The 26,466-nt window shown below is 35.4% G+C and overlaps 2 protein-coding genes and 1 pseudogene across 3 annotated transcripts in view; 1 reads left to right on the top strand and 2 right to left on the bottom strand.

Annotated features, from left to right (window-relative positions):
• Window positions 1–8,746, top strand: part of LOC138320552 (uncharacterized) — a 55,069-nt gene extending 46,323 nt beyond the window's left edge. The window contains exons 12-13 of the mRNA XM_069263599.1: window positions 6,852–6,927; window positions 7,443–8,746. Of these exons, the coding sequence (XP_069119700.1) occupies window positions 6,852–6,927; window positions 7,443–8,010 (644 nt within the window). The 3' untranslated portion in view covers window positions 8,011–8,746. The remainder of the gene's footprint in view (window positions 1–6,851; window positions 6,928–7,442) is intronic.
• LOC138320549 (uncharacterized) lies at window positions 728–6,276 on the bottom strand. Of its 2 annotated transcripts, XM_069263587.1 has the most exons (3): window positions 6,205–6,228; window positions 5,369–5,456; window positions 728–3,854 (listed from the first exon to the last, which is right to left on the bottom strand). In XM_069263587.1, exon 3 carries the CDS (start codon window positions 3,675–3,677, stop codon window positions 2,151–2,153), a length of 1,527 nt encoding a protein of 508 aa, XP_069119688.1. In that variant the 5' UTR covers window positions 3,678–3,854; window positions 5,369–5,456; window positions 6,205–6,228; the 3' UTR covers window positions 728–2,150. The 2 variants fall into 2 exon arrangements, with proteins under 2 accessions (XP_069119688.1, XP_069119686.1); XM_069263585.1 differs by lacking the exon at window positions 5,369–5,456 and having other exon boundaries at window positions 6,205–6,276.
• A 2,490-nt stretch (window positions 8,747–11,236) lies between the features above and the next one.
• LOC138320554 (uncharacterized) lies at window positions 11,237–24,759 on the bottom strand (annotated as a pseudogene).
• Window positions 24,760–26,466: the final 1,707 nt, after the last annotated feature.

Raw genomic sequence — 26,466 nt, 5'->3', positions numbered from 1 at the left:
TACCTGGGTAATATGTAGAAAGCCTTGATTTCTGTATGAACCCTGTATTTACAACACAGAAAAAATTTCTTTCAAATTCTGCAATTAAAATGTTAATAGGGTCAACAGGAAAATCTAGGGTTGGTCAGGTTACCTAAAACGAACCTAATTTTGTTTGGCCTAAACCAAGTAGCCACCTAGCACTGCTGAGATTTGGATCCAATAGAAATGTATCATTTTTGATGGCAGTACGTATTAGATTTTAAACCAAACTTCACATGCCTGTTTGTTCATTGTTAATGTCTTTGAGACTGGACGTTATCGGCCGAAGGTCAATCATTTCAAGATTGTCCTGTGGGTTGATGGACCATGGTCCGAGGATGATGCCTATTGAAGGTCAAGGTCACAAGGTGAATCTTAAGCTTAAAAATTCAGCTTTTGACCTTGACCTTCAATAGGCATCATCCTCGGACCATGGTCCATCAACCCATCAGGTACTTGGATCCATGTGACGGTTCTGCTTTATGGAATATTCCGAATTTGCATATTACAGAGTTATCTGCACTTGCGGGTAGGTATTGATTGTGACGTCATGTGTTTACGAGAGTAACGTCATACATTTCGGAGAAAACGACGTGAATTGCGCTCACAAAATAATGACATAACAATCGATACCTACCCGCAAGGGAGTTAACTCTGTAATATGCAAAGACGGAGAATACACCATTTGGCATTGACCTTCGATTTATTTCCCCCATTTGAATGATCGGTATTAATAATATTAAAAGTGCCTTTTTTCTTTCAGTATTTTTGTTCACATGTGTTCTTGGTAGGTTCAAACATTTGCCTCGTGATGTTATTTTTTAAAACAAATTTGATTTCATATTGTCCGAAAACCATACATGAACGTTTATATATAGACCCAGACTGCATTTTATACACCTCACTAAACACGATATATGTCAATTGGATGGATGTGCACCCTAAAAAGTCCTTGGTATTTTTACTGTCTGTATAAATGTATATGTATTTCGGACAATTCCAGATAGATATGAAACAATTTTATTGACAGGCAAACTCTGGAAGTTCCATGAACACATTCACACAGATTCTTATTGCACAATGAACAACATTTCTTTGGTAAATACTTCTTCAACATTTTTATTAGAATCAAGATCTTTATATAATTAAAAGCATGTTCATCTTTATGCAGCTAAAAGTGGTATGTGGATAGGCTAGATTGGGATACATTCCCTTAAAAGTCGTTTGCACAGATATAAGGACTAGACATTTATTTCAGACAATTCCAGATGGATATGAAACATACCATTGGCAGGCATAGTTTAAACTTTACTAAAGCTACCAAGAACACATTTCTACAAAGTTGTTATGGCAAAATCTCTTTCAACCAATTTGCAATCAAAACTTTGTAGAAATGTGATCTTGGTAAGAGAATTTAATAAACCTGATGTACACATGTACGTCATAAGAGACGACTAAGCTAAAAAAAAAACATGTACCGGTATGTTTCAGGTAACCCTTCCTACCCTAATTTTTCTGTGCCTACCTATCTTTTCTATTGGCATTTGCAAAACTGAATTCTTCAAAATTAGTCTCAATATTACATGTAATCCATACTGGACACCATATTCAAACGAATAATATTGAACATATTGGATAAATTCCTTCTAATTATGAAGTCAGAAGGTAATAATGGATGGAAAATAGGAAAACAAAATTTAAAAAAAAGTCCCTACCTACCTACCCTATCCTTTCCCCGACATGTGACCTGAAACATACATATTTTTTTTGCCTAACTACTGATCTTTAATCTTTTTAGAGGACCATGGTACATCATTTTACCAGATATGAGGAAGATTCTGTGGACGGTTTTGTTGTTATTGTGTATACACAATTTTGTTACATTTTACGTATGTACACCATTTTGTGACGGATGGACACAAACATTACAGCTACTTTGACCTTGACCTTTTCAGCTATGAACTTGACCTTCACGAGGCGTCATCCACAGACCAAGCTGCATTAGCCAACCAAGTATGAAGATCAATATTGGATGGTTCTTCTTTTATCGTGAAGAATCTTGGTAACATTTCAGCTTCTGTGACCTCGACCTGCGTCCCAAGTCTAATGAAATATACATCATGTATTCTTCACACAGTTAAGAGAAAGTCCTGAACAATATTCCTTGCTAACAAATAAATATTAATTCCAAAATCTTCACACTTTGACAAGGGGTCATCACAGTGTTCCCTTAACATTGCAATAAGATGCTCCTTCTGCTCATCGGACTGAACTTGCAGGTCAATTTCAGGGATGTTAATTTCATTTGCATCATCTCCAGCAACATAAATTTCATCTGGATCTATTCCAAATGTCTGGATACTTTGAGAATTCAACACATCACTTACAGCTAAGCTGTTTTGTCTCTCGATGTCAATCATTCCATTCACCCATATTCTTTTAGGAGTCCATCCTCGTTCTGTTCTTAGTCCGTGGTGGTTATATGCTTCTGTAAATTCACATAGTCCAGCATTGATGCGCGGTAAATAAACAAATTGGAGGCAAAACAAATCTACCTCGTTGTTTACATCTAAAACAGAAATGCTCTCCATGTAATAGAAAAGGCTATAATAGGTTTGTACAATTCCATAATATACATCCCTCCATAACCTCTCTATTCTACTGTTGTGTACTGACCTGCCACCAATAAAACTACCCCTGTTGTTTCCTCTACTATTTTCCATGAACTGCTTAACAAGCACATTTTCGCTTCCATGATCTCCTCGAACCCTTGATGGGAGTCCATACTTGTCAGTAGCTTCTATAAACAAATTAAGCACATTATCCGCCCGATTATTTCCTGAACAGCACAAGAAAACTATTAATCTACTGAATCCATCGATTCCTCCATGGGTAACCATTCGCCAACGGATCAAGGCATGGTGGCCATCTATGTGCCAGAGGCTGTTTGGACCTGGTACACTATACTTCCTTCTCCGAGCCATCAATCCCCACCTCAGAACAGAGCTGGCAGGGTCCATCTCGCGCAGTATTTTCTGAACAAGCCTTTTCGGAACTGAAATTCCTTTTGCACGTAAATGTCCCTGCATCATTGATAAACCGCAATGTGGGTGATTTTGATAAATACTACACATTTCATTTGACAGGTCTTCATCACTAATATCTGTAAATCTTAACAAACCAATGTTCATTTCTTTTAGTTTCCTCCAAAGTGTTGTTCTGTCTATCATAAAGCATCTTGCTATATCTTTTTTTTTGAATCCAATCGAAAATAAAAAATGAATCTTTTCCATGTCAATTATAACAGATGGTCGACCGATTCCAGTGTTGGAAAGTTGTACACATGTAGCAATGGCTGTAGGTTCACTGGGTGTACCATGAACTACTCTTGAAGTATTCCATACCTGGGAAATTGTTTTGAATGAAGAAATTAGTATTTTAATGTTTTCCGATAATTCTTGATTAACGTTTCTTTCCCTCAAATGGAAATTGATGTATTCCAAGGACTGCAGAGCTGAATCCAGGTGTTCTTGACAATACTCCACATCCCCTGGAGTAGGATTGTCTTTTTTGTCCTCACAATAATTCAAAAGATCAGACAAAGACGAAAAAAAATTCTCAAAATCAGATTGTTGTAGATTCTGATCTGAAGCCATGACATATTGAAACTATACTCCTTTCTAGTAAATTGGTATTGGAGTTTCCCAAGTGATGTTACCAAGGGCGATAAATTGAGAGAGATACAGACTCGGAGTATGATGTAAACAGGCCATCCGTGAGACAACGGGGTGCGCCATCGCCCGGTAACAAGGCAGTGTAATAACCAAAGGCAGCTGAAAAACAAAATAAAAAAAATTAAGGCAGTGTAACGGTTGTAATCATGGGCAACTGAAAAAAAAATCAAAACGAGATCCATACAGATCTACATGCCCACTACCAATCCTTACAGTATTCACAAGTGAAATCAAACTTCCAAGATGACCATAGGCAGCTGTATTGAATATCTAATTTAACCTAAAATGTTTCATCTGCGACAGCGTAGTGTTGGTATGTCATGATTATAAATTTTAAATAAATTAAAAGCTAATTATTGATTATAAGAGTGGAGATAATTAACTCATATTTGATCATGTGTTCTGAACTGAACATATTACAAGTGAATCTAGTCTAAATTACATTTCAAGACACTTATATTGTTATAATGTACAACAAAATAATAAGCATTGTTAAATTAAAAATTAAATGCAGCATAATTAATTGGGCCAAAATTAAAATATTGTTTGTGTGGGATTTACGAACAACCCACTCAAAAGCCCCTACTCAAAGAATTTTTTGGCTCCTCTCAAATTACAATTTTTATTTTATTCAATTTTTCAAAAACCTTTGGGTTACCAATTAAAATTGTAAATGCTAATAATAGTTCTTGTGAAAATAAAGTAAGTTCACTTATGTTTTATAATTTAGGACTCTTCAACGAGGATAGAAGCCAAAAAGTGTAGCTCAGAAGCGCTGTTGTGCAAACGATTACATAATTGATAATTTGTACATTGTAAGTTGGTCTCAACCAATGATCCATGATTTTCCAACTGATTCCGAATACTAAGCCATAAAACAGGTCTACCAAGCTTGATGATAATAGATTAAAGGTACAGTAGTGGAGGTCTTGAAAATCAGTAAAAATCACAAACAGGGAAACTTTGTGCTGAGATCTAATGAACACGATAGGTAATATTAACATGTCATAGGCGGTAAGTCCTATATCAAGATGATCATGATGAACTGCAGTTTCATTCTACCAGCATTGTTCTTTACGAAAATGTTTCGGATCGGAGTTATCATATGATAAACACTAATTATACTATACAGTTCAGTGTAAGCTAACTTTTACACCTAGTGCACTAGTAGTAGTGCAGTCAGGGCAAGAAATATCCCATGTCCGATGGCCAGAGACCAGTAAAATATGCTCCTGGGCAAGTGAAAATTGGTGTAAACTTGCCCGGTTTTAATGTTATTTTCCCTGTTTTGGGTAAAATTAGACCGAAATCTTCGGGCAAGTGGTTTTTAAAATAAGTTTCCTGCACTACTTTTGAACTAGGATTTTAAGGAGTGCACTACATTTAAATTACAGGTAAACTAGTAGTGCACTACATCCAGATAGGTGATTGACACCAAAATCTCCAAACAGGTATTGGGCAGTACCAATTGCCTGTGGATGTCTGGTAGCTACACTTGTATATGTAGTAATCTATAACTACTATTGCCCAAGACAAAACCAGCATCTTTTTTTTTGACAAAACCTATTAAAACTTTTAAATATTTTATGATTACCTACAAAACAAATACTAACTTAACATTTTACCACACTTAGATGGCATTTTATTTAAGTATGGATTTGGGTCATTTCTCCTCTGACCAGCCTATTTCCTGTGGTTGACCTATTTTGAATCGAAAAAAAAAATCAACATAATTCTCATTTTCAGAACAAAGTGCATTAAAATTTACTTTCTTTGCTCCATAAAGTCAGTTTTAAGCCTCAAACATAACCTTTCCTGTTAAGATATCTCTAACAAGATAATGTAAGAGAAGACAGCAATTTGGAACTTTTTTGAGACCGACTCATACATATGTATATATTCAAGCTACATTGTAGATTATAATCACATCCTTTTCTACTATTCTATTATAAATGGCCCTTTCCAGAGACTGTTACTATAGGGGAGACAAGGTATATCAATACCCGTAGGTAAAATTTCAGGTATAGATATCTGCCTATTAGGGTTTTAGTGGTCACACCTGACTGGAAGTATACGTAGTGCACTACTAGTTTACGGTGAAATTACCTGTAATTTACTGTACAGTATAGTGCAAAAAGCGGGGCTTCCCCTTCCCATTACATTGTATAGGGTGGCGGTTTCAGGACAGATGTTACCATCCTTTCATTTCCAAAACCACTAGGCCTACCTACCACCCTTTAATTTCAGATTTAATACCAATTTACCACGCTTTACGCCGGGTCAGAAACAATTTCGAAATTAAATCATCATATTTACATGTAGGCTATTTTGAGCTGTAAACAAACATATATATAAAATATATCCGGCTGAACGATGCCGATTGTGACTTTGTAGCTTCATATCCAAACTTGTGCTAATGGAAACTGTATATGCTCCACAATATACTCACCATTTACAAATTCTTATAATTTCACCGCCAGTGAAGAGAAGCGGCCATTAACAGCTTAGCCAATCAGACGAGCCGTTACAAAAGCGAGACATTAGCATATATATATCCCAATAATGAATATTACATTACACAAATAAAAAAAAAAACACATAAGTTTATGTATCTATAAAAAAGCACATGGAGTATTAGTCGACATTGTTCACTTTATATTATTGTAACCATAATATACATCTAGTAATTCCTAATCGTCTATATTTAAGCCCCGACCACCGAGTTCCAGACTACAACCCTTACTACCACTACTACGACACTGTCTGGGCCGCGGAAGAGTAACCGCGAGAACACCAAAGTCATTAAAGTAAGTTTCTGTACTACTTTTATGCGTGCATGATCAGGTATCGAAGTATGTTTTACATACATCGGTAAGGAATAAGGGTCAATTATTGCTGGACAAGAGCTCAAGTATATGGGTGTAATAAATGCTTATCTGAATTTGATTTTATTCTTTTGGATTTCCTTTCTGTTCTGCTCTACGAATAGTCGATTTTAATAGTTAAATTTGTCCATTTAGATCATCAAATCAAATGGTACAGAGTAAGAATAAAAATTATGTCGCACTGTGCTTAGTAACTGAATTGTGTGTTTAGTTGCTGCAGGTATCGCCGTGGGGTGTGTGGTTCTAGTGGTGGTCTCTGCTATCGTGATAACCAGAGTATGTAAAAGGTAAGCTCAAGCAACCTAACTTGTAATATCGGCATCACGGATCACTATATGCAAAAAAACGAAGTAATAATAACATTAATGTAGAGTTATACATAAAAGCTCGCAACGGATTTGAGCAATGCAACTTCCAGTAACTATTTGGCAATTCATTCCTTAATCCATCTCAATGAATGTGGTTGTATGTCATAAAGAATACGTTCTGATCGTGCTACCAAGAATAAAATCCGAGAATAGCGCGAAAACCCGACGTTATCATGACGTCACAATAGAGACGTCGATTTGCGTATTGATTTGGAAAATATAAACCTTTGGAAAGTCAATAGAATCATACGTTTAAAACGTGTTTTATGTTATCAAGTAGTCTGAACAATTAATTATAAGCATTGATGTTACTATTTTTTGACTTCATGGGATTATGAAATAAATTTTGTTTTCATACCACGATGACGTTAAAAATAGTTACATCAATGCTTCAATGAAGAGTGACGCTTTTGAATATTCTGTTACTTTTACAGAACGGGAAAAAAGAAGGGACGTAAAAAGAAGCCGATGAAACAACAACCCATTATATTGAATGAAATTGTCCGGAATTCCGATTCCCCGGAAGACAGTCTTTCCTCGGACTCGGACGAATCTGAACCCGAACAGAGCTTTAAAGTAACAACAGGCAATTCTACACCAATGGCAAACATCTCATCACCATCAAAATCAGTGACCAAGTTTAATTACGATACGGTTAACGAAATAGGAGGTGAGAAATGTCACGATAATGACGCGTATGCATCCGCAGAAACTACGTCAAAGGGATCAGATGAAGGTCTCTACCACGCCATGGACTTGGTAGATCCTGACGAGGAAGGTGATGACCACATATACTCCCACACCATGCTCCCGTTACCAGATCCAGGTAACTCGGAGGATGTGTCTGAAAAACAAGAAAATGGTGACGCATATGACGTTATGAATGCAAAGGTAAAAGGTCAGGGAAATGATAGTGCATATGACCATACAAACAATTTGTCTCCTAGCAACGGCACCAGCGGAGGCTATGATAAGTTCAATAGAAAAGGCAAAGACATGTAGAAGATACATATGACCATACAGACGATCCTGACGGCGGAGCAGGCGAAGGTTATGATGTGTTCAATGGCAAGGTCAAAGGGCCTTTCGAAGATACGTATGATCATACACATGGTGACCAAAACAAAAACGCAGGCTTGAGTACTTCAGAGTATGATGTTTTCAACAGAAAACCTAAAGACAATGACTATAGCAGTACCGACATGTATGACCATACAAAAAACGTCCATACAGGTAGCCTGTCAGGGGAAGGAGGGGAACATAACATGTATGATACATGTAATGCAAAAAGCAAATTTGTCGACGATGTCGACGATATGTACGATCACGCCAAGCATACTACAGAAAATGTAGATGACAATCTGTATGATCTAACATCTAAACGAAAGAATGTCCCGTCTGTCGCCGACGAGGATCCATATGATCACGTGTAACCACCAGGATGTCTGTGAATCAGTATTTATCACTCTTGTTACACAAAGATGTCTATGAATCTCCAGAAGTGTTCAGTTTGTGTCACTCCCGTTACACAAAGATGTCTGTGAATCTCCAGAAGTGTTCAGTATGTGTCACTCCCGTTACACAAAGATGTCTCTGAATCTTCAGAAGTGTTCAGTATGTGTCACTCCCGTTACACAAAGATGTCTGTGAATCTCCAGAAGTGTTCAGTATGTGTCACTCTCGTTACACAAAGATGTCTGTGAATCTCCAGAAGTTCAATTAAATATTCCATTTCATATTTACGTATCTTTTCATTTTATTTAGGATAAATAATACAGAAGAAATGTATTCATAAAAACTGCAATTTAAGATCACGCATGGAAATTTAATGATATGTGTTACACAAGTAGATATTTTTTCTTGTGTGACGTTTCGATGGATATTATATGTGCACTGTCACCTTTATCAGACCATCAGACAATGACGAAGGTGATAGTGTACACATCGTATTTATCATCGAAACGTCACACAAGAAACTTTCACTGGTTGTGTAGCAAATAACATTGCGCAAACCATACTTTTCAACCTGTATTAAATGTTAGAAAGATGAGAATATTTGACATGTACAAATAAGCAATACCCAGTATTCCACCCTAAGTAAACCTTACTTACCCGCTTAATTCAATATTCATGCTATCAGAGTTTCCGAGTTAGTTAAATGTAACAAAATGTGATTGTTACTGTAAAACTAGTCGTCACTCCTACAATAATGCTACCGGTATCTCATGCAATATTTTATTTGTAAAAGTCTTTCGACTCTCCGATAATCTAATTAAAATTAGACTTATAATTATGCTCCACTATGATAACGCACCGTCGTGCTGCGGAATTACAAGTCCATTTCAATGAGATTCATTCTTCGAGAGATACGGATTTTTTCGGGAGGGAATGAATGGTTTAAATGCTTCAAATGAGATAAGAAGCTCAAACCATTGATATTTAATTGTGCTGTAGATTACCGCAAATAGAAATAACCAAAATAGAATTACCACGATAAAGGTACATATCCGATTCAAATATCAATGCTTATTTCATTTTACAAACAAAACCTTGTGTGCTTTGGGGGCTGTGGTATATTAGTGGTGCGACTTACTCTTGCCTCATTATAGTGCTCTCTCATTGAAGTATGTCACCAAAGACACCCACTCACATTAGCAGGAGCAGAGTCTACCACTCGTATAGACTATGGTGTGTCTCGTCCAGGGGACAAAACCCAGAGCCTTCCTCACAGGGGCGAGCGCTCAACATAAGGTGCTGCCTACGAAGACGATGGGATATTAAAGATGCTCCATCGCCGATAGTGCATAACGATACCTATCATTTGATCAATAATTGATGTTAAATCGTCTAATACAAAAAAAAATAATATATAATCATTTATTTTGCTTTTGGTGCATGCGCAATCAGTACTTCAGTCCATATAAGACGTAGTGCCGCGTTTTTTTCGGAATGCATTTTTTTTAATTAATCATTTTTAATATTTTTATCTTGAAGTACAATTAGAAGCTCAAACTTTTCAATGGTGGTAAAAGTGTGAAGTAAGTAACTTTTGTAACTGAAGAAAAATACTAAATCGTCGGCTCCTGCTTTTGATAGAAAAAGAAGAAGAAGAAAAAAACCTGGCATTTGTCTGCGGTGTAGTATCTTTAAAGGTTAACAAAGAGAACAGACAATAGCCCAAATGTAGTGGCTTTTTATGATTATGTCAGTATGTACTCTTGTTACGCCTAATCTGCAGGGTAGCAACACGAAAGTATATGTGTAATATGTGCTTTATCTCAGTTATATGAAGAGGTCAGCATTAAAGTACGACTGAAAGCTGTGTTCATGTTATGTGATAAATTATATCTATGTTATGGTATGGTTGAAGCTTGTGTCGGCGATGTAATGAGCGTGTGCAACGGCCCACAACAGCCGTCATGGAAACTTTTTAGTATAAAAACACTTGCTAACTTAAAAGTAATTTTGCTTCTCTGGAAACTGCTCTTAACTGAAGCAACATGGTGTTTATCCTGGGACGAGACCCATACCGGATATTTCTGTACACGTAAGGGCCACGCGACAGGATGACAAACCAATTGCTTCAGTTAAATGCAGTTGCCAGAAAAGCAAAATGACATTTTAGTTGGCAAGTTGTCTTAAAGTGAATAGTCGGGCAAAGAAAACCAGTCTAAATGCGTTCATTGGCCTTCCAAAAGTTCTCACGTATTAATAGGACGGCCAAGTTCTGCTTAGTTTCCCAGTTCTGACCATTAAAGTAAAGAAAAGTTGAAAGCATTGAAAGCGAGGCTGCGTGGAAATGTAACCACAGACATAGTGAGCCGGGAGGACGTTTTAGAATTCCCATACTTTAAATTAATTTCTTCGTACGCAGACAGATTTTGACGAGAGATTTTATTTTTCTATTTCATAAGAAATAATTCTGGATACATTCACACCATTTTTACCAACTTTAGCCATTCTTGCCCGACTGTTCACTTTAATATAAAGGCAGTTGTCATGAAAATCACCGTCAATATATATACAACTGTATTTTACTAAAGTAGTTACTTTTGACGGCTATGGTGGACCATCGTAAGTGTAAGCCCTCCTGCGTATACTAGTATTCTGGGAAGGTGACCCCGAGGCCCCAATCTTGGCAGCCTTCGAATATTTACATGTTTCTAGGGAAATGAATGTTGTTGTTGTTGTTTTTTCTGTAGAAAAAAAAATAATAAAAACACTGAAGAACATGGACTGCAAAATACTTAATGAAATACATGGCTTCATACACCGGGGATAACTTCATCCTGTGGCGTTTTGCTTCACAGACTGGAAATGACTTTGTCTGTTGACATTTTACTTTCATGTATAAAGCAGGCTTGGAATATTCTGACTTCTTTTCGATGAATGACAAAGTAGAGTTTGGTGAAGTCCTTCTCGTCCTGCCATGTGTAGACCACGAGATGTTCCGCAGGTCCACACTCTCCCAGGAACGATGCTTCTATCTGCAACACAGGGTAGTGCACAATGTCGGACGTAAAATGACGATAGTATCCGGATTGAGAAGCCATTGATGCGGAATCGGAACAAAACTTATAATACTCCGCGGTGTTTAGATGTAAGTTAAAGTCGAGGTCACTGTAACGGGTTTGGATTGCTGTTTTGAATGCTATTTGAGGAGGATTGGGAGTTCCTGTCTCCCGGTAATCAGAAGCCCCTGCTCATGGTCCACAAGTTTACACATACTCTTATAATACCATTCTGGAAGTTTTACTGAACGACGATTTTCTACATTAACAGGTACAAGTTTATTTTCAGACTTTAAATACCAGCTTCCGGTTTCAATGTCAGAAAACTCTCGTAGATTGCCTATACTCCGCGGAGTGATATTTGATACTCCAAATTTTACGTGATATTTCCGTAATCCTCCACACCATGAAAAGCGAGAATGAAATTCTGGTGACATTATATGCTTCTCGCTTACGAGGAAAAGTGATAGGTTTTCATTTTTTGTCATATCACGTGGCCATGACATAAAGTTATGGTCACCACATATGGTGGCAGCATCCTGCTCGAGTTTGCTGATACCCCAAACGGACACGTGACCTGAAATAGAAAATACATTTTAACAAGAGATCTCATCCCAGAGGGATCTTGGCGCCCACTAAAGAATAATTTGTGTCTGACTTTGGAAAGAGGTATTCTTCCTCTGCTTGAAGTTTCTCTTCCTTTCCCTCTCTTTTTCAAATATCAAATGTTCATTGGAAAACTTCACATAGCGTTTTCTTACATTAATTTCCTTAGCAAAAAGAGTCTTTTTAGTTGTATTTGCTTTGTTAAAAAATGGATATGCAGAACTCCGAACCAAGAAGACTCTACAAGCTTAATTTGAGAAAGTTAGACCTGTTAAGTACTTTCTGAGACAATGACAAAATCCAAGATGACTGTTTATCCGTCATGTTATTTCCTTATGTACAAAACACAATTAACAATCTATAAGGATTTTATGGAGGTGTGTATACACCTTCCATTATAAAATCACTTTAGTTCTCATGATAACCGGAACACTATACCTTGGTAATCCTATCGGCAATCTACGTAACTACGGGAGATAACTTTTACACTGTGTATTGCACAGAGGTCAAGAATTGTCAGTGATTGCCGGTTCACACATGCTTCACAGTTTCTACTTATACTTTGATTGATTTGATTTATTTAGTTTTGCGTCCTATCAACAGCAAGGGTCATCATGTTATATTATCCCCCAATGTTATATGTTATTATATTAATTATTTGACTTCATTTAGATCTTCTGAATTTTATGATGACCCTCGCACTAGAACGAATAATCATACCCTGCCTCCACTCCGGTTCCCGGCAGGGTATGAATTCCACCCCGTTGCCGCTAGTGTTGCAAGCCCCGATGTGATCCACATCGGGCACTTTGAGACTGATAAAAATATATTTTTCGGGTATTATCCTTATGTAACTGTATTGTTCTGACAACTATGATCAATATTCAATTCACAAACCTTTCGATTATAATCTTTCATCAACTATTAGTGGTAAAATCCAAGGCAAACACAACACATGTATAATTCTGTTCAAATACGCCGCCATGTTTGATTTACCGGAAACCGTGACGAAATGAAACACTCAACAGGTAAAATATGTTTAAAAGTTTTAAAAAGCCAACAAATGGTGAAACTGAACAAATGTAAGTATTATTAAGAATTAAGCAAAAAAGAATTTTTAAAGTTCATGTTAAAAACTTTGTAACATTTATTTCTTTCGTAGTGAAAATTTGTAGGTCATTCCATATATGGTACTAGGTGCCATATTTGGAGCGCGAGACTTTCTAACGAGAAGCATCATGGCGGCCAAGTGAGCCGTGTCGGAGATGTGAGCCATTCAAAAGTGCTTCAAAACATAATTTAGACATGGAGGTGGGTAAATAAATAATCATTTTATGTTAAAAATGTTTGATATTGTTGAATTTAATTAAAAAATTACATGACACACATGAAATGCAACATTTTCACCGCTGGATGTTTTGCAACACTACGGGCAATGGGACGGAATCGTAGCTCTGACGACGACCATCTGTCAGAAATCTTCCGTCCGTCGTTCAGAGCTACGTCATCGCAGCTATGAGCCGGCCAGTGTCTAGTACAAGCGTTATACGTAGTGCTAGATCTAGTACTGTATTTGCTTATAAACTTTGAATCTGATTTTAATAATAAACTTAATTGTTAGCATGATCAATCAGATCACTTTCATCAGTACCCTCAATGTTTTATATCGCCAGTATTCGTTCTACTTGACGCATGCGCGACGGCAGTTTTTCAGTTTTACAAAAATCTAGCGGCTATAGGTAGGCCTAGTGAAAGATTAAGTTTAAATAAAATTGTGGCCATGACCGAGTAAATGCTGCAATATTTTTCCAAAATTAAATATCTACAGTAATGTTGTAACCATTATAGTCAATGTTTACTTTACGGTAGTTTACATTACGGTAGCTGTTCAATCAGATCGTTTATATTTCTTCGGCTGAAGTACGAGAAGAAGTAAACAAAATCCTAACTTCCGCAGTATGTATCCTTGCGATAACAAAATCAAAACATATACATGTGTCTGACTTAATGTGATACACGATAGTCACCTTGCTTATTGTAAACAAATATCATAGCTTCCATAGCTTCCATAGGCCTAGAACGAATTTTGAGGGGAAATGTCCACGATCTTTTGACAGTGTACCGAGTCAAGCCAAGGATTTGTTACTACGTCCTTGGTCAAGCAGACACGTGTTTCATACATCAAACTTTCCATTACAATGATTATAATACAAAAATGGTCAAATTACGCTAAATAAATGATTTATATTTCTTATCAAGACAATGGGACAGAAAATCGAGTGCTCGGTCTCCGTGAAACGCATGCAGTATTGTAAGGGAGGTAACACTAAGTACAGATGGCCAATACAAAAAAGTTAAATACAGTACTATTAATCAATGTAAAAAAAAAGAAAGATATCTGTTTTAATATTTTGGGCGTTAAAAATCAAATAGAATATGGAATAAAATAAATATAAAATACAATGAAGGCTTATATGAAATAATATTATTTTTTCATCAATTTTTTTTAATGTTAATGACATTGCTTTTACTAGATTAAAGATATCTATGATTTGTATTTTGATGATAGTCAGTAAAAGGTAAATAATAGTTTCTTAAAATGAAATGAAATAAGTGGTTTATCTAATTGATTTATTCTATCTACATTTTAGGAATCATGATTCAATATTAAGATTGATATTTCAAGTCATTGTTTGATTATTTGTTTTTTTTTCAAATATTACTTGAGAAATGCATTTTAAAAAATCTGTAAACTTAAAGATGCTCCATCGCCGACAGAGCATAATTGATATTCATCATTTGAACAATAATTGGTGTTTAATCGTGTATATATATGCCTAATTAACACAAAAATAACATGAAATAATTTATTTCGCCTTTGGTGCATGCGCAATCATTACGTCATTCCATATAAGATATAGTGCCACCGAATTTTTTCGGGATGCAATTAATTGTTTTTCATATTTTTAACATGAAGTAAAATAAGAAGCTCAAACTTTTCAATGGTGGTAATGGTGTAAAGTAAGTAACTTTTGAAACTGAATAAAAATACTAAATCGTCTGTTCATGTTTTTGATAGTGAAAAAATACCATTTGTCAGCGATGGAGAGTCTTTAAGAGAAACATATACCTTTCATATGGATAACTAATACAGTGATTCTTATTTTCATTATTGCGTATTTATTTTTTACCAATTATATCTTTGTGTTGATTTTAATATTTAACAATTTATATTGGCCTATGATCTACAGTTTGGAAAAAAATAAGCCAATGGTTCATTTCTAATTTACTAGCATTCAGCCCTTGATAAGTATGGTTATATTTGACTGTAAAGTATAATCAATGTACTGTTTACATAACAATTAACATTGTCGATAGACACTAAAAGGTATTAAGCAAATGCAAGTAAATAACTTAATACTATTTAAACAATGAGAATACAACAAATATCTGACACAACATAGTCGCCGAGTAATTAATAGCTACAACTAAATCAATCATTTATATCCATTCTGTTAAAAATTGTTTTAAGCTCTCTTGTGCAAAATGCACTTACTTGATTGATTTTGATTAATGACGGTCAAGTAAGCCACAGTTTAAAAGCTGCATGATATGTTTTAAATTATCTGGTAAATCATTGACTGAAAGGTATTATACTAAACCAATTTACACACAAATTAGTTCTTTCAATATATTGACAGCATGTAAACTCAGATGCCTCTTGACGTTTCTTTTAAATTTTAGGAGGTACATTTCATTTCATTTCAAAATATCTTTATTAAATCATTTGATTTAATAGGGATTGGACAGCAGGCTATGCATATATAATCCCTCTTCCTGAACCTCTTAGCAGGTACATGTATGAATACATTTATTCAGGAAATACAGTATACTGTACAAACTTTAAGAAACATGTAGACATTGATATTTTTTGTGGTATGGTATGTATATTTCATAAATCACTAAAATGTTATAAGGATATCTTCATACCTGGTACTATTTGTCTATCTATTGTCTAAATCTATCTATATATCTGTTCATCCACAAACTTTGATTATTTTGATTTCATTATTTCATAGTATAAGATTATTCTATTGAAGCTCACATGGATGTTCTCTGAACAAAATATGTACATGTATGTAAACAGATCAGATTTAGATAGTCCTTTTTTTGCACTCAAAATTGAAACGCCAGTCCTGTCTATTGGTTAGAATATTTTTAGATGAATAGCTTGTGAGGACATATTGAAGTCATAAGTCAAGGCCATTTGAATTACATTTTCCTTTAAACAAAATTTTCTCAAAACCATCTAACTATGGAGTATAAACAGATATACACATTCTCTATATGATCAATAAATAAGAGGCTTACAGCCCTGTCTGTGAGCTTATAACATGCTGGGATGAATGACTGCAAAACGGGTTCAAATGAATAAACTTTACCTAAACTAAAGGTCACATGAATCAAATAGCCAAATACACCTACTTTTAACTGACTTCTTGTCCTTATACATCATTAGAACTGTAGTATTAAATTTAATACAAAGTATATGGCTTCAAAGTATGTCCAAATAATTTAATCAATTGCATTGACCTCTATTCAAAGTCACAAGGTTCAAATAAGCTACTTGTAACAACTTCCTGTTAATATTACAGCTAAGAGTACTGATATTTAACCAGTGTTATATTTGTATTCTAAGTGAATCCAAATTTGTCCTTGTAGCAAGTGACCAATGCGTTCTATTGTACCCTTGTTTTTTCTTTCAATCGCAATGAATCTTTGTAAAGTATATATAAGAATAACAAAGGTATAAAATATCCAAGGAGTTGAACAAAAGACTTAAAAGGGCATGGTTATGAGGTTATTTCGTGGAAGACAGATGGCAGAAAAGGTCAGTCTATATGTCTGGTGACAGTTAACTTAAGAAACCTACACCTCTGAGAAGTCCAAATTTTCTTGTATTAAACTTTTTTTCTCATATAGATTTTTGGAAAAAGGAGTTCATACCATAAAAGAAAATGGAAGAAAAAACATATGTCCGTGTGCTCGTTTTTCAGCTTTTGTCACTCAAAGACACCTAGTTGACAAAATATTGGATTTTATGGGAATTTTGCCGTTTTGACCATATAAGATAGAAATTAAAGCCATAATTTCATTATGAGGTGTTTGATATGTATGAATGTTTGTAGAATTTATTTTCTGGTAGTCTTCTTTAAAAATATACCAGTTTTGATCAATTAGACTAATATTTTTTCTCAGAATAACAACATATGCTACCCCTACCCCTTAATTTTGAGCTACAAAATGCACCATTTTCAGCCATTTTTGCCAAATTTAACCCTTTATAGAAAAAGTTCTGGTATTAAACTTTTGTTATTATTTTGCATATCAATAGGGAAACGGTTGTTCTTTCTAAATCAGGAAGAAAAATTGGGGGTCCGTGTGCTTACTTTTTTGCCCCATTTGAATTTTTATTATTTTTCAGTATTTTAGAGTAAAACATAAAAGTGCCCAAATTACCATTAAATGTAAAAATAAAGTCACAAAAGTGTATCGTTGCACAGATTGCTACTCAATATTTTAATTACTACGAACCTAGTAACGATTTACAGCAAAAATTAGTTAAATACAGCTAAAAATGCTGGCGCAGTAATGATTTTAGTAAAAACAATTTCAGTTAAAAAATGGTAAAACTATGGCTCTACTTGAAGCAAAAAAAGACACAATTTCAAAATGGCCGCCAAATGGGCCATTTCTTAAAATCCCCGTATAGAAAAATCTACTTAAAATAGAAATGTAATTTTTTTTACAAAATTTGCATGTGGCAACTTGCTACAGATACTGATAAATTATATTTGAAAATCTCATAACTTCTTTGGTCTATGTTGAAACGAGACTTCAACGGGACTGAAACCTCAGAAGAATACAGTTAACTTAAGAAACCTAATGTGCTGCTTGCCATAATTTGCATTCGTTAACACTTCCTTTCGGCTAAGATCACTGGAGAATACCGGTATGTGAATGAACTTTGAGAAAGCTGTTCTATGCTTTATCTTAGTTAACAAAATACCATGTAGTTTTGAAATTGGGACAATTACATGTCTTTTTCATGATTTTCAATAACACCTCCTTCAGTACTTGCAGTACTTTGATTAAGAAATGGCAGCAACAAACTCATATCAAAAACCAATTACGGCTACCTTCCGGCCATCTTGTTTAATTGTTCCAACATTGCATTAATCCAATATCATATTTGAGACAAAGCCCTTCAGTACTTTTGCAAGATATAATGGTAATAAACTTTATAAAAATCCAAGATTGTGGCGTGTCGGCTGTCTGATGTTGTTGACAGATCGATCCCACAATTCAATATGCATAATATAGGGCCAATTGGGAGTCTACATATGGAATTTGAGGCAGATTCCTTATGTACTTTCTAAGAATTATCAGTTCAAACGATTCAAATATCAAAATCCCAAATGGCTGTCTGTCGACCAAACTCGTTGGTCGGTCGATCCCAAAAGGAATCTACATACTGGTATGTTTGAAAGAGGTCCCTAATGTACTTTCTGAGAAAGTGAAACGAGAAATGTGGACAAAGGGACGGACCACAGACGAAAGGCGATTTGAATAAACCACATATTTAAGAATAATGACATTCTTCATTTAGGACATTATAGTGTAATGTACTAGCGAATACTAATAGCGCATTTAGAGCATTAGTCTTCAGAACTGTTAAAATTAAAATTTTATAAGATGGAATCCACATTAGCGGTTTAGCTTTTCTTCTCAATCAGCTTCATGTAGATGTACATATAATTGTAGACCTACATTAGGCCATGGGCTAGGAGGGTCCCACATGCACCCCCCCCCCCCCCCCCCACAAACCTCCGAAGCAATATTTTTCTGAACCCTTATGACCCACTGATCACAAATCAAAATGTTAACATTGCATAAGTTGGGATGAACTTCCGGTTATGACGTCATCAAGATGGCCGCCATCTCGAATTTCACTAAAAATTGAAAAATAGTCATAACATTAACATTTTTCAACCGAAGTAGACAAATGATGAGGTACCAAAATGACCACAATAGAACAACAAATACATATCAGGACCAAAACATCCAATATATGTAGTGATTTCTACACAGGAAATGAAAAAATCGGATTTAAAGCTCAAAAATGGTGATTTTTCAGCAAATTTTTCATATTTTGTTTGACGCAGCCAAAATGTTTCCCAACAGCAATCTATTATTTCTAATAAGTTTTTTGACCACTTGTCAATCAGTTTAAGCAACAAAAACAACCAAAACCAATGTTAACATCGTATAAGTTCCGGTTATGACGTCATCAAGATGGCCACCATCTCGAATTTCACTGAAAAATGAAAAATAGTCATAACATCGGCATTTTTCAACTGAAATAGACAAATGAGGTATCAAAATGACCACAATAGAACAACAAATACATGTCGTGACCAAATAAGCCAATATATGTAGTGATTTGAACGCAGGAAATGAAAAAATAATATTTTAAGCTCAAAAATGGTAATTTTTCAGCATTTTTTTCATATTTGGCTTGACGCAGCAAAATTGTTTCCCAACAACAAATTGTTATTCACAATCAGTTATTTGACCTCTTGTCAATCTGTTAAAACAACACAACAAAAAATATATAGAAATGCAAAAAAAGAATGATTGTTATACCCTCAATTTTATTGATTAGCAGCGTCTCAAAAATAACACAACACCTACTGATAGCGTAACAAATGTAACCTAAGCTAAGCCTGTGTTTTCGTTAATATCATTAACAGTTCCCAAAGCGTTTGTGTCTTTGAAAATGAGCACATTCATTGTTTATTTCCTATGCATAGCATAAGCAAAATGTCATATGGTTACTACAATGTCACTAATATGTCTTTCACTGGTTCTCAATGATAACCATTATCATTGTGCGTGCTTTCTCGCCTCACTGACCTATCCACTGAAGAGACTCGGCATATCTGGTAGCTGGTACATGCAGTCCGAATCAGAGTACTCCAGATATCAGTATCCAATTCTTCGAAAGCCAGATCGACGTCTTCGATGTTGATGAGCTCATGTGACACTGCATTACCAGTGTTGTTCTAGCCTTTTATGACCCATGCATGACCAGAGTTCATATTAGGAACAACAGGTTCAGGGATGTGGGATCTCTTTCAGATTCTAACATATCGTACGTATATGCTGTTTCAGACTTCTCCGGCATAATGGAAATTACACCAGATGCACATTCTTCCAATGGTGGAATTGGTTCTCTTAAGCACATAACTCCATAATTTGTATGAAGTACTATTCATCAATCTTGTGGACCCTCGTGCAACCATAAATGGCACTGGTGATATCATCGAGGTCATTAATGAGGGCATAAATGTTAAATGTTTTTCATTGGTCTTACTTTTCCCACTCCCTTGAAGGTGCTGGTTGTGTCACATCTGGTGTATGCGCAAAGAGACCATTGAAGACTCTCCGGTAAAAAGTTCTCTAAAGTGCTTTCCAGACTTGGCAAAGCGTGAAACTTCACTGCAGACCTCATTTATGACCTCAAAGAATCCACCTGTGCCACCTATGGTTCACAAAAAATAGGAATTGTGTTTCATACGAATTAAGGAGAACCAACTCAACCCTCCGCAGAATGTTGATCTGGTGTCTTTTCCATCATGCCGGGGAAGTCTGGAACATCATATACGATATGTGAATCTAGGTGAAACTAGGTTGGAAACAGGAAGAGCTCCCCCATCCCTGAAGCCGATGTTTCTGATCTTAACTCTGACCATGGACAGTTGACAAGTTAGAACCACGATGGTAACCCGATAATGTAATGTCACATCAGGTCACCGAGGTCGAAGACGAAACTCTGGCAAGAAAGCACGCACAACGAAAATGATTAGCATTAAGAACTAGTGAAAGAAATATGTGACACTGTAGTAACCATCTTATATCTTGCGTTATACACAGGAAATAAACAATGGATGTGCTCATTCTAAAAGACACAATATGTTTCGAAAAGTGTCATGGTATTTGTAGTGTTAGCGGTTTGGAAAAAATAACAATCATATGCCGCATCCGGTGATGTTTTGTAAACCAAAGGATGGTATAAACAAATCTCTGTTGCATTTCTATATATTTTTGTTGTTGTTGTTTTAACAGATTGATAAGAGGTCAAATAAACTGATTGTGAATAACAATTTGTTGTTGGGAAACAATTTTGCTGCGTCAAGCCAAATATGAAAAAATGCTGAAAAATTACCATTTTTGAGCTTAAAATATTATTTTTTTCATTTCCTGCGTTCAAATCACTACATATATTGGCTTATTTGGTCACGACATGTATTTGTTGTTCTATTGTGGTCATTTTGATACCTCATTTGTCTACTTTGTTGAAAAATGCCGATGTTATGACTATTTTTCATTTTTCAGTGAAATTCGAGATGGTGGCCATCTTGATGACGTCATAACCGGAACTTATACGATGTTAACATTGGTTTTGGTTGTTTTTATTGCTTAAACTGATTGACAAGTGGTCAAAAACTTATTAGAAATAATAGATTGCTGTTGGGAAACATTTTGGCTGCGTCAAACAAAATATGAAATATTTGCTGAAAAATCACCATTTTTGAGCTTTAAATCCGATTTTTTTCATTTCCTGTGTAGAAATCACTACATATATTGGATGTTTTGGTCCTGATATGTATTTGTTGTTCTATTGTGGTCATTTTGATATCCCATTTGTCTACTTCGGTTGAAAAATGTTAATGTTATGACTATTTTTCAATTTTTAGTATAATTGTAGACCTACATGTATCATCATACGATGTTGAAGCTGTGTATTATTCTATCATGAGGCTAGTATGAGGTTCACTATACGTTGGTAGAAGACATATATAGAAAACATGAAAACACCAAAAAAAAGAGGCTATTAAACATGTATTTGCATATGATATTCCCTGTGAGTATTTTAATATTTGCCGCACAAATATGTTTTATGTCTGATAAAAACATCCGATTTACACATGTTCTCAACATCCGTTTTACATGTGGTGGAAAACAAACGTACGTAAAACATATGTTAAAGATACGTTTAACGCATGTTTTTTTTTCAAACGTATGTAAAACATGAGTTACACTTTTTGCTATGTGAAATATGTTTTCAAGCATTTCATTAAAATATACTTATTCCTAAATTGCCATTTTGAGTGTCAATGTTTGCAAACGTTTACGCATCAAATCAGAAATAATCCCTACTATTCAGTAAATCTATGTGATAAAGGTATTTATGTTTTGAGTGACTGTGTGCATTGGAATATTTCCAACAACTATCCACCTATAATTTGCCCTAGATAAATGTATGGAAATGCCGTGCTTCAGTATCGAGAAACAATTCTTATACGAATAAGTTTACTTGGCCAATAAAAAGTGACGTTATTTTAACGGCATCTGTGATTAGCTACGTCTAAACTTAGGATTGAAGATTATATTTAATGGTTATGAGAGCAGGTGATTACGACTAACCCAAAACCTCACAGGTAAGGAATCAGAGTCATATTGCTGTATCACACTTTCAAAGCCTTTAAATCTTAAAAAACAAAAACAAAAAACAAAACTTAAACAAACAAACAAAAACAAGAAAACATGAGCTGTTGGAGAACAGCAAAGCTCGCCTATTCAGAAGAAGTTGATGTTCAAGTATTTACTATTTAAACATGGAAATATGACAAATGAACAGACTCAAAAAAAAACTAAAGGGCCCCAAATTGGTTGTATTATCACGTTCAGCATCCATACACATTAGGAAAATAAAATCATAAACATTTATAATGACTTATGCTTAAACAATTGACAAAATAGAAACTTGCTCAAAAACTTTAACATGGAAATATGACAAATTAACAGACTCAAAAACACCCTAAACAGCCCCAAATTGGTTGTATTATCACGTTCAGCATCCATACACATTAGGAAAATAAAATCATAAACATTTATGATGACTTATGCTTAAACAATTGACAAAATAGAAACTTGCTCAAAAACTTTAACATGGAAATATGACAAATTAAACAGACTCAAAAACACCCTAAACAGCCCCCAAATTGGTTATATTATCACGTTCAGCTCATCCATACACATTAGGAAAAAAAAATCATAAACATTTATGATGACTTAAGGCTTAAACAATAGACAAAATAGAAACTAGCTCAAAAACTTTAACATGGAAATATGACAAATTAACAGACTCAAAAAAAAAACCTAAAGGGCCCCAAATTGGTTGTATTATCACGTTCAGCATCCATACACGGTAGGAAAATAAAATCATAAACATTTATGATGACTTAAGCTTAAACAATTGACGAAACAGAAACTTGCTCAAAAACTTTAACGTGAAATGGTACGCCAACGCTGACGCCGACGCCGAGGTGACAACATTAGCTCCCCCTATTCTTCAAATAGGCGAGCTAACAAGAGGCCCATGGTCCTTAACGGTCATTTGAGTTCGGATACAGAATGAAAAAGAGACATATAACCACTATATTTGCTCATCAGGCCATTCAAGCTAGCCAGTGATTTCATAAATTTGACTTTTTAATCTATGAAGAGTATTTGGTTCCATAAAATCTGTGAATTCAGAATATTTTTTGTAAATTTTCGCAATTTTGACCTCTTTTGGCCCCGCCCCTTTGCCCTAGGGATCGGTCAGGACCAATATGGATATGATGTGAAAATTCTAACCAAATTTGACTCATTTCCTATGAAAATTGTGTAAATAATGTTCATTAATGTGTTTTCCCTATATAAACCACAGTAAACTTAACCCCTCCCCGGGGGGTAACGTGAGACCAGAGGGTCATATAATTCGCATTTTTTGTAAAGGACCTGAAGACTCTTCTATCTATGAAGAGTATTTAATTTTACATCTGTGAGCGGAGAAGAAGATACAGTGTATTCGAAATTTTAGTCAATTTTACCCCTTTGTGCCCCTCCCACAGCCCCCTGGAAGTGGGAACCATATAATTCACAATTTTGATTGGCCTTATGCCTTACAAGGTTTGTGCAAAATTTCATTGAAATTACTTCAGCAGTTTTGAAGAAGTCGAAAATGTAAATTGTTTACGGACATCACTCACCACCTCGACGCACGACGACGGACAAAATGCGATTAAAATAGGTCACCTGAGACTTCGTCTCATTAAATAGAAAAATAATATTGTCTTACCTGTTCGGTCTCGGTAGGCAGAAGACGGGCCTATGATGTCAAACTCGCATCTCCCCGGTGACGCGTGCGTCAAGGTGTAGTTAGTCATTGTCTGTGTCCAGTTATACCTGTATGTAAAGTGGACCCATATGAAGATCTTGGCATTAAATGACTGTGATAACTTTGTACCAGATATTGTATGGGAATGTACAATGTATCGTATCCAAGCCTGATACTGCAGGGTTGCTGGTCACTGTCGTCAAATCCACCTTTGGAACATAATCGATACTGCAGGGGTTACTATCACTCTCATTATATGGTAACCCCTGGAATATCGAGGAAGACGAATCACAGAAGTTACAAGAACTGAAAGATTGGAAAACAGTACCACCCATGTGTAAAAAAAACCCACAGCAGATCGAATACTTACAATGGGTCAGGCAATCTGCGTAAGATAACCTGGTCCTGCTCAGTAAGCTAAGGTTACGATACTGGTAGATAACGAGGCGGTATACAGGTATGATATCTGATCACGATTATCATTGTATATACAGTAAGTTTCAATACATAACGTTTATAATGATACTATTTTGGTTCGAACTTTTTAAAACTTTACCTATATATATATTGATGTGTAAAACGTTATTAGGCCTACTTCCCTTGTTAAAGTATTGAAACATATTCGGGCTAGGCAATGGGGTAGGTGTTTTGGATGGACAGCTAGAACGGAGGAAATTGATAATATTTCCGTCATTTTGTTTTAATCTAACCACATGAAACGTCCGTAAATGATATGAATATTATAGCTAGGCTATGTCACTTTTATGATAGCCAGTGAATGTAGACACAGTGGGTCATGATAAGTTCAATGAAAATGGATGTTGTCATACATTTTTTTTTAATTTGGTGGTTTGACTGATGAACATACCTAACAGTCGTGTGTTGGGGTTTTTTTTAAACAAGAAGTTTGAAAAAAAAAATACAAAATATCGGGATTTTATTGTGTCTGTTTATAAAAGATGTGCTTACAAAGCCACGAGTACAGCAGACGATAAAGACTACACAATGTACCTGTGTCTGTTTATAAAAGATGTGCTTACAAAGCCACGAGTACAGCAGACGATAAAGACTACACAATGTACCTGTGTCTGTTTATAAAAGGTGTGCTTACAAAGCCACGAGTACAGCAGACGATAAAGACTACACAATGTACCTGTGTCAGTTTATAAAAGGTGTGCTTACAAAGCCACGAGTACAGCAGACGATAAAGACTACACAATGTACCTGTGTCAGTTTATAAAAGATGTGCTTACAAAGCCACGAGAGTACAGCAGACGATAAAGACTACACAATGTATAAAAGGTGCTACAAAAATAGATTAATATATCAATATTTGGTTATATTTTAATTCATGCCGTTTCAAGAGCTAAGGTCATTTAAGGACGGTCTGAATCTAGCTAACATTTGAAATCTTCGATACCCTAAGGAATCTCATCGTGTAATGACATAAATAGAAAGCTTGGGGCTAAGGTTAATTGAGATATACCAGTATATTGATGTAAACTTGCCAACCCAGAACCGGTGATTACATCTACATGTGTAACCAGATAAAAACGAGAGGACAGCAAATCTAAATTTAACTCACAATAATTGTTATAAAGATTGTAACAATAGAAGGCATTTCGATTGTTTGTTTTATTGGCTTTTTCCTTATTATTTGTTTCTTCTCTCTTAAAAAATCATTCTCCTCTCGCCAGTGCCATATCGTCTTCATTCGTAATTTTCTATGCCTTCTTGATCTCGTCGTCATCATCATCATCATCGTCGTCATTGTCTTCTTTCTCCTTCTTTACAACAACAAAAACATTGCATCATCCAATTAGATTAAGAAGCAGCATTGTTAATACAGATGACTGAAAAATTGCTACTTCTTATTTACCTTGAAGTTGCCTCTGATACCAAAAGTTCATTACCATACGCGGTCAAGTTATGTAAATATATGTATATTAGATTCCAGCTCGTCTCAAGTTCAAGTGCCAAACTTTTACCTATGTTTATATTGATGACTAGCCAACCCCGAGGCTGTTTCTCGTAAGAGTTTCATTGGATTTT

This window comes from Argopecten irradians, chromosome 4 (assembly GCF_041381155.1).
Source record: "Argopecten irradians isolate NY chromosome 4, Ai_NY, whole genome shotgun sequence".
Lineage (NCBI taxonomy): Eukaryota > Metazoa > Mollusca > Bivalvia > Pectinida > Pectinidae > Argopecten > Argopecten irradians.
The sequence above is the reverse complement of the archived record's forward strand: the minus strand, read 5'-3'. Positions and strand labels throughout refer to the sequence as shown.